The 9,484-nt window shown below is 38.0% G+C and overlaps 1 protein-coding gene across 2 annotated transcripts in view; it reads left to right on the top strand.

Moving 5' to 3' along the window:
• Positions 1-7,566, top strand: part of LOC135445556 (damage-control phosphatase ARMT1-like) — a 46,759-nt gene extending 39,193 nt beyond the window's left edge. The window contains exons 12-15 of one of the 2 annotated variants that reach the window (XM_064708162.1): positions 849-1,022; positions 1,793-2,035; positions 2,588-2,824; positions 6,310-7,562. In XM_064708162.1, coding sequence (XP_064564232.1) covers positions 849-1,022; positions 1,793-2,035; positions 2,588-2,824; positions 6,310-6,507 — 852 coding nt within the window. In that variant the 3' untranslated portion in view covers positions 6,508-7,562. Of the gene's footprint in view, positions 1-848; positions 1,023-1,792; positions 2,036-2,587; positions 2,825-6,309 lie in introns of both variants that reach the window. The other variant, XM_064708160.1, reaches the window with a different exon arrangement.
• Positions 7,567-9,484: the final 1,918 nt, after the last annotated feature.

The raw sequence follows: 9,484 nt of genomic DNA on the forward strand, positions 1-9,484 counted from the left end.
AAAGGTATTCTTGTTAATGAACAAATCGTGAAACTGTTTTGTTGGTGTTTTGGGTTTTTTTCTTTTTATTTCTTTTGTTGATTCTGTGCAAAGATAATGGTTTACACCAGAAGTAATAAGAGACAAAGGGAAACAATTCTTAGTGAGGAGGGTTTTGGATTTTGCAAGAGAGGCTAATTGAGAGCAAGAGACTAAAGCAATTTTTAAAGAGCAGGATGAAAGAAGGAAAAATTGGATTAAATTCTATTAGATATCTGTATATGTTCACATCAGTAAACCAGATGGAGATGCAATTAAAATAACTTTAAAAGCAATTTGTAAACCAGTAACTTATCTCTTGCTGTTCCAAAGAAGGGCTGAAGGCTGACAGTGTTAACATTCCTGCATCTCCTCAGACTACATTGTATGTCATTCATGGCACCACTGGTACCAGTTCTCTCTGTTTGGGAGCTGACAGTATGGGGCAATCCCAGCACTTGCAGCATTAGTTAGGACTTCTCCCTGCCCATGCACAGCTGTGTAAAACAGCAGAGCTCCAGACAGGAACTGGAGCCAGAAGCAGGGCCTACCTGGTGCTGCAGAGAAGCAAAACCTATTTTTTCTTGCTAAGAAGACAAATACAGTAGATCTAGGGATTTATGGACAAAGTAAGTGCTGACTAAGAAAAGGACATATGGAGAATTTGCAGTTGTGTCAGGAGTGTGTCCAATTACAACCTTTCAGTATATTTCTTGTAGTGTACTTGTACATATTATTGGCTGCTGCTATAGTGGGGATTGCTTTTAAATTGTGCTTCATGACTTTCAATGAAATTTTATTATTCTTCTGCCCACTTTCCCACATCTTAGTATATGAAATTTCTGGAGCAACTTAATGAGAAGATGAAGCTGGACAGTCTAGCAGCAGAGGTTGGATTTGATATGGCCATGGATGTGATTCTGGCCCGGGTAGAGCAGCTGGTGAAACTGGAAGGGGATGCAGTGGTTGAGAACAAGACTGTGGCATACAGCCTCAGAAGGAAGGTATGTAAAAAAGACATACCATTCAAAGATAAACATATGGCTGTGTTTTTGTAGTGGCTTGCCAGAGGCAGCAGACTGTATACGTGCAAGGAGTTTCAAAGATATCCATGACATAAAAAGAAGATAGTGAATGTTTGCAAACTGTGCAAAAAGACTGCATATTGAAATAACTAAACCTGCCAGTCAGTTGAACATGATACTGCTTTTCACTTCTTAAGAAAAAACTATGAAGTTATGGATGTTTATATCTGTATATTTGTCTACTTTTTAATACGTATTTCTAGTTCTGCAAACAACTGCCAGTAATATTTAAATCTAAAGGGATCTGCCAAGGAGGGAGGCACATTACACAAACTTCTCTAGAAACTAGTAGGGTCTTGGTTGTACTTCACCAAGAATTACAATGTTTCCAACAAGATCTGTTCCGTCATTCAGTTGTTCCGACCGGAACAAGTCTGTGCAAATTTGGTCAAACAACCCTCTGTCATCCTGTTACGACATAGGGAAATCTTTTGGGTTTAGGCTTGTCAGACTGGTATAGAGCTGGGAATTGGGTCTGGTTGAGGTTTAAAACAATAGAGAAGCACAATGAATTGGTAATACAAGGAGTATCAAGTGAGGGTATATATGTTCATACTTCTTCACAGAGTTTTCAAGAGAGGAAAAAGAGTTCAGGTTATAAATGCAACATGAGGATTAAATTTGCGATTATGTAGTACCACGGTCTCTCACATTTATTTTTTCAAATGCCCTTGTGTTTGGAAATCAAGCTGAAGGCTCAGAAAGAAAAGCTAGAAAGCAGAGAGCTGCACATGAACCTTCTGCGGCAGAAAATAACCCAGCTGGAAGAAGAGAAGCAAGTAAGGGCTGCCGTAGCTGTGGAAAGGGATGAGGCCAATCTCACTGTCAGAAAGTTACATAAGATGATCGAGAGGCTACAGAAGCAGCTTGATCTGGCAAGGGAAGCAAATACTGATCTCAAAGCCAAGCTGTCTGAAACCAGCGAACTTAAGGTGAGTTAAAAGATTACATTTGTACTTCTATCCATTTTTCTATTCCGGTTGGATACAACTGGACTTAATTTAAAATAAATGTGTGCATGGAGAACTGCTCAAATCTAGGTGGCAAAACCAAATATAATACTACAGTATTTTGAGTATTTTGCAATTTGTCTTGATATGCTAAGTAGCATCTGCAAAGCAAAATGTAAATTTTTGGGCTATTTTTACCAGCAGAACATTTGACAACTCTTTTTAGTACTCTTTTTTTCAGGGAAGAGAGTGAACCTTCACTGTGAATTTTCTTTTCTGTCCAGATACCTCTCTTCACAAAACCTGTGGAGAATTAACTGTCTTTGAAGAAAAAATATTTTTGTTAATTGTGTTGAAATAGGCCTGTCTCCTTAAATAACTTTTCAGTTCACATGTACATGTGATGATTTAATGAAGAACCCAAAAAAAACTCACACTAAAGTGCTTATTTGTGATCACTACTGATATTTTTATTGTTTGCTCAAGTTTGATAAAAAAGTATGACAAATTTAACACTTCCTTATCTTATTGCAGATCAAAACTTTGGAGCAGAACAGAACAATAGAAGAACTCAGTAAGTCTCAAGACAAATTGGAAAGAATGAAAGAAAAAGCTGAGAAACAACTTAGATCTGCCAAATCAGAACTTCTTTTAAAGGAGCGTAAAGCTACTGAAGATAAAGAAAAAAACAAAAATAAGTTAGAAGCAGTTACTAGTGAGATGAAGGTGCTTAAAACAACCCTTGCAGAACTAGCAAAAAGAGAGAGACAGGTGGGTGTGTAGGTATTTGACAAGTGCTAGGTGTTCCTTAGAGTGTAGGAAAATGGTATATCTGGAGCAGCTATCCACTGTGCTTTAAAGTGTTCCAAATATTGTCAAACGAGGAAATTTTAGCTCACACTTGTGAGCCACAGTGACAGTTGTGGTTGCAAAGCTATTCTGCAAGTTTTGCAAGAGAATAATAAATGCAGGCATTATTTTCTTTGCTCATCACAAAATATTACATCACCTTTTAGAGAAGTATTAAAATGCTGTAAAATCCTAGCATCTCTCTTAATATATGTCTTTTCCCAAATATCTTAGGTATAAAACTTATCAACTTCTCATCTGTTACCTTTTGTTTCTCACACATTGGTCTCTTGCACTTTCTCCTTGCCAGTTGTAAGAGATTCAACCGGACTAAGTGATAGGATGAAAGGAAGGAGCTTCAAGTTGTGCTGGGTAGGGGAGGGAGTTTATACTGGATATTAGGCAAAATTTATTCACTGACAGCATAGTCAGGCGTTGGAACAAGCTGCCCAGGGTGTGGTTGAGTCACCAGTCCTAAAGGCATTTAAAAGACACCTAGACAGACAGGGTTTAGTGATGGACTTGGCAATGCAGGTTAGGAGTTGGATTTGATAATCTTAAAGGTCCTTTCCAACCCAAATGATTCAAAGAGCCTGTGTTACTGTGTAACTGTGTATAGGCCATAAATTCAAAGATGGTTGGAAAATACAAGAAACACCTAGAACTTTATTAGATTTCCCAGCTAAAAATTGTATGGCATATCTTGGCCTTAACAATGACTCTGGATGAAATTTAAGAATGCTATTTCAGAAAATTAGTCTAGGAAAATATTTTTCTAATTTACATGGAGAGAAGACCAACAACCTAGGAATCTTTTTTTTCCCTTTAGGAATCTTTTTCTGGAATTCTTTAATGCTGTTTTGTTTTATAACAAAGGTTAGAAATTTGAAAGGAAGATTTAATTTCTTCATACATCTCATGAGAAAACAAAGCATCTGGCAAAGAGTAGAAGATATTAATTATACGCAGTAAATTATTCCATGCAGTCATACATTGAGTATTGTGCTAAAAGCACAAATAAAAATGTTGACTTTTTACCATCTGAATCCAAGGGGTTTCAAAACACTTGAATATTGTTGCAATATTCTTTGGATTTTTCTTTTTCTTCTCTTTCTGTTGGAATAAGACCCCTTCTACTTTCTTGTAGTTACAGTTTGAAAATAAAATATAGCATCTGCTTTTAACTTCCTCAAACCCCAGTATCTTGGGTTAGTGCTCCAAGTTGCATTAATTTCCTTTTTTTTTTACTTCTGATAATTTTACTCACTGAATGGAAGGTGCAAAGAAAATTTAGCAGGAGTATTGTTGTCTGCAGCAAACCTTTGTGTTTGAGTCTTTAGTGCTGTTTATTTCTCTCCTTTATTTGAAGGCTGGATCTTTGCAGAGAGCTGCCTGGATCTTTCAATGTAAAGTCTGTATGGAAACAAATTCCAGGTTTGCTGCCTCTTTATCCTGTCTGTGATCCAGATGTTTAAATAAAAATCTTCAGCTTCTGCTAAGGGAGCTTGCCTAGCACGCTGCCAGACCCCTGCATCAATGATGTCCTGAACTAGTGTAGAATATAATATAATAAATGGGAACTTTGGGGTTTTGCTGTAATGTTGTTCCAACATTTGATCCACGACATCTCACTGCCTTGGTAGTACAGATAGTTGGGACTGAATTCTCAAATCACAGAATCATGGAATGGGTTGTCTTGGAAGGGACCCTAATGATGATCTACTTCCAACACCCCTCCCATGGGCAGGGCCACCTCCCACAGGACCAGATTTTTCAAAACCCCATTCAGCCTGACCATGAACACTTCCAGGGATGGGACACCACAAGTTCCCTGGGCAAACCTGTTCCAGTGCCTCACCACCCTCCCAGTAAAGAACTTCTTCCTAATCTAAATCTCTCCTCTTTTAGTTGAAAACCCTTCTCCCTTCTCCTATCCCTATATGCTTGTGTAAAGTGTTACTCTCCCATTTTTTCTTTTCTTTTTTTTTTTTTTTTTTTTTTTTTATAAGCCCCCTTGAAGTCCTGGAAGGCTGTTATAAGGTCTCCCTGGAGCCTTCCCTTCTCCAGGCTGAACAGCCCCAGCTCTCTCAGCCTGACTTCATAGAAGAGGCTCTTCAGCCCTCTGATCATCTCTGTAGCTCTCCTTGGGACCTGTTGTAACAGGTCCGTGTCTGTCTTGTGCTGAGGACCCCAGACCTCAACTCTGTTCTGTATTGGTTTCCATATTTGTGTTTCTGAATCGATGGTAGCTCCTCAGGGTTTGAAAAAAACTGCCTTTGGCAAAGTCTTAGAAACTGAGACCTTGTTTTCCGGAAAGCTGCAAACCCTTTTCCTCACAGAGTTAACTGCTTTAGAATTCTGCACAGTGTTCTTGGGGTTGGAGACATTTCAGAACTGTCCATCTTCTCCTTAACCTTAGCCCTTGGCAGGATTGGTGGAGTGAGGATGTTGCCACATCAGAACATGAGTCCAGTTTCTTAATGGTTCTGATGATTTTGTGGCATTTTGAGTCTCTTTGCTGGTTGGGAATGGGGATCTTGGCATTCAAATAGAGAGCAAGAAAAGCATATTTCCTCAAACAGTTACATTTTCCTCTTTTATGTGTTGATAAGGAGTATTAAGGCATTTGTCATTTTGGCTATGTAATTTATTGTCTGTTCAAGGGGCCTTGAAGTTTGATAATGATACATATTGTGAGTTGAGAAGAGTAAATCAGCAGTGATGACAGCCACTTGTGGATGTGTATCCACTTGGAACTGCAGAGAGAAAGCTGGTGTCTTTAATTAATTACTTTACCAAATACTATTGCTATGACATTTTCAGCAGCCATGCACAGAAGAAAAACAAGCATTTTCTTAAGCTGCATCTTGAATTTGGGCTGTATCCTGATTGAAATCAAAGTCAGACTGCAGTATGTGCCAAAAACTTCCACCTTTCTTCTAACCTCCTCCTTTCTTTTTTCTCAAGAAAGTGCAGGGTAGAGGGGAGAGGTGGCAGATGGGGGTCAAGGACAAGCAAAAACCTTTGCTCCGGGAAGTGCCCACCAGAGTTTCCAGTTTGTATGGTTTTTGGTCATCTGGGTTCAAGTAAAAGTGTGTTTTCCTCAGTTTTTGGAGTTCAGTCAGCAGGGAAGATATGCTTGTGAAAGATACTAAAGAAACACTTGAAAACTGTTTTGTGTTTGAGATACTTGACATCTCAGCTGTTTGTGTTTTGTGACTTGATGCATGCCTCAAAGTGCTGTTTCTGTCCTCTTCTGCTCTCTGTATTGAGCAACAGCTGAAATGCCTATATTTAGCACTGATAACACAAGTGCTTGTGTTTTTACATATGCCTGTATGTCCTTGTTTTCCCTGACATCTCCTTTGTTTCCCATTTGATTTACTCCTTTGTGTTTGCCCTCGCAGCTGGCAGATTTCCGAGAGGTGGTCTCGCGGATGCTGGGCCTCGACATTGCCAGCCTGGCTCTTCCTGACTATGAAATCATCTCACGCCTTGAAGGGCTGATCCACTCCCATCAGCACCACTTCTTCCCCTGTGTCTGCCTCAGAGATGTGGCAAGGACCCCAGAGGAGCAGCAAAGAAACGTCCAGCTTCTTCACTGAACGGAGATGGAACAAAGTAAAATTCTCTGTTTGCTTCCTTACCTGTTGGATCTCCACAGAAAACAGATCCCTATTTCTGGTCCCTACTCCAGAGTCACCAACCAGGGCTGGTTTTTAGAACTTCAACGAAGAGACTGATTGGAATGGGTAGAGTCAAGCCAGCAGCCTGGAGATGGCAAACAAAAAATCCCTGGGCAGCTTACTACTTCAGTTATGAAAATGATAGGCAACACATCAACAATGCCCTCAAGTTACAGTGCAGAGGCGTTGCAGTCATGGGTCACCCAAGGTCAGCTCACAGTTTTGAGAAGTTACTGAGAAGTTACTTCAGTGGCATTCCTTGTGTTTTACCTCTAGGTGGCAAGGATGAAATCAAGTAGGGGTTGTTCCTTCTTGCCACCTGGGACATCTCTGCATTTTTACACATAAGGGCTTTAGCTTCAAGATAATTGTCTGCAAGATAGAAGATTATCTTAATTTTGGAACAAGAGAGGTTTTTTTTCTTCTGTTGGTTGCTTTTGTCTGCTTGTATGGCAAAACAAAAAGTATAATTTTTCCAGCAAAGGCTTTCTCACAGTGTTCCGTCATGTGCCTCATATAAATATATTTGGTAAAATTGAGTGTTGGCCTTGGTCATGATGTCTTGAAAAGTTTGCTTCCAGCTGCTGTATTCCTTGGGCAATTAATCCACAGTGGCAATTCTTCTGATAATGAAAAATTATTTTAGAATTCTTGTTCACTACAGAAAATAGCTGAACTACTAAAGTGTTTATTTTCAGAGAAGTGTACAAAACTGATGATGAGGTGTACAAAACTACCTCTTAGTAGTAAAAGCTGCTTTCTGAGTGTTGTTAAACATCATGATTTTAAAAAAAGAAATAAAGACAATAAATCTGTTTTAATAGTACATTTAAACTTGATTCTGTGGTTTTAGTTTTCTCTTCCCATTATATGTTTTGTATGGTTGTGTAGAGCAGTAAAGATGACTTACTTATTTTTGTCTTGACCATTTGTGGGCTTTCTACAGTATCTCAGCGAATGACGACCCACTCAGTAAAACTAAACACACTATTTTAAGAAAAATGACACTTTTTCAAGTAAGAGTGGTAATTTTGGTATCTGGCTGGGGACTTGAAACACGTTTTTATTTCATTGGATTCTAAAGAATTGTTTCTCATTGACTTGCTGTAAAATAAAGAAATAAACACTCAAGCTTTTGTAAAATCAGTCATTTGAGAAGATAGAAATAAATCTTGTGTAAATTCTCATGCTTCTGTGGCTAACTGGGTTGAAATAAATTTAATTTTTTGTTTTGCAATGTAACGTTGTTTTGGGGGAATGACTTCAAATGGAAAGAGAGCAGGTTTAGATTAGATATGAGAAAAAAATTCTTTTTTGTGTGGGTAGTGAGGCGCAGGTTGCACAGAGAACTTGTGGATGCTCCATCCCTGGAAGTGTTCAAGGCTGGATGGAATGTAATTTTTAAGCGTGATATGTTGATTGGGGAATTAGAGGGTGGAAAAGGATGCAAAAAGGATGCAGTAATTTTCTAATTCTTTGTGAGATAATACAAGAAGTTTCACTTTCTGTTTTATTGGTTTTATTGGCCACTTTTTGATTTATTGCTAAAGGACAAAACCCATTTTTTTCATCCACATTAATAAATATCATACAAAACATGATTTACCGTACTTTGAAAGTTAAGTTAATTGCATTACAAATTCAGATCCATGCAGACTAGATAACACATTCATAACATTAAGAAATAGTCTCTGAGAGTGACAAATATAAAGTAGGGTTTCATTGTAAAGTGATTTCCTGATGGCTGCAATGAGACTTGAAGTCTCCTGTCAGGTCCATGAGCCTCGTCCCCTGGCACCCTGTGACCAGCCCTGGCCCCAGCAATGAGCTCCAGCCCCACAGAAACCACCAGCACGGCTCTCTCGTTATTTCAAAGGAGGCAGGTTTTCGCATGAAGTTCATGGCAGTGCTTGATTAGTGGTTTGCATGTTAAGCCAGAATAAGTAATAAAGGTTTTCTAATGCTTTTTTTTTTCAGCTCAACAGATCTGTATTTTCTGAAGTATAAATGCTCACCATGTTCACAAAGGAATATGGCCTATTATGTGACTACTAATATTCCCTGTATTTGCTTTACTTTTGGAAGAGCACTGACATATTTCTCCACTTGGCCAAAGAAAAATAAATAAATAAAATAAATAAATAAGACGCAATTTGATTTGAACAAAGTTCAGGTGATTTTTGACCTATATAATTTAAGTAAGCCCTGAAATCACAGACTCACTTTTTTTCTAAGGCTTATTCCATACAGCACTGAAGTAAGTCTTTCTTTTGTGAGAAAAATGGAGAAATTCAAAGAGGTTTATGAATGTTTTGAACATTTGTTTCAAATGTTTTCTTCTTTTTAAAACAAGATGCATTCATGACAAGACAGGCATAGCAAATGTGTATTAAAGTTCTATCAGCAGACACCCCTCTTCCTATAGATTATTTTTATTAGGTTTGTCTGTATTAAAAAAGGCGTGGGATTAAGAGTTTACTATCTGTTCATAATTACTCTTTTATTGTGGTAAAGTGTATAAAATTCTTGATTTATCAACACAATGCATTCTGAAGTAGAAGTAATATATGTTAACTCACAGAGCAGTACAGCTACAGAACTACATTTATTTTCTCCAACTAACAGTTGAACTAACTCCGGTGAAGACAATGTTACTAAGCGTCCAGCCAAAACTCAACAAATTAAAATGTTGCAGTTGTAGATATTAAAGTGAAATTATTTACATGCCATAAACACTGTAAAAATAAAATCACAAAGCATATAGAAAATTGTGTTATAAGTGTGTTAAAGTACATGGAACTGAATTTTTGCCTATGCATCATATTATTGATAATACACTATTTGCAACACAGCAGAACCATGCATCAGAATATTAATGTAGTAGAACCATGGTTCC

The sequence above is a fragment of the Zonotrichia leucophrys genome, chromosome 3 (genome assembly GCF_028769735.1).
Source record: "Zonotrichia leucophrys gambelii isolate GWCS_2022_RI chromosome 3, RI_Zleu_2.0, whole genome shotgun sequence".
Lineage (NCBI taxonomy): Eukaryota > Metazoa > Chordata > Aves > Passeriformes > Passerellidae > Zonotrichia > Zonotrichia leucophrys.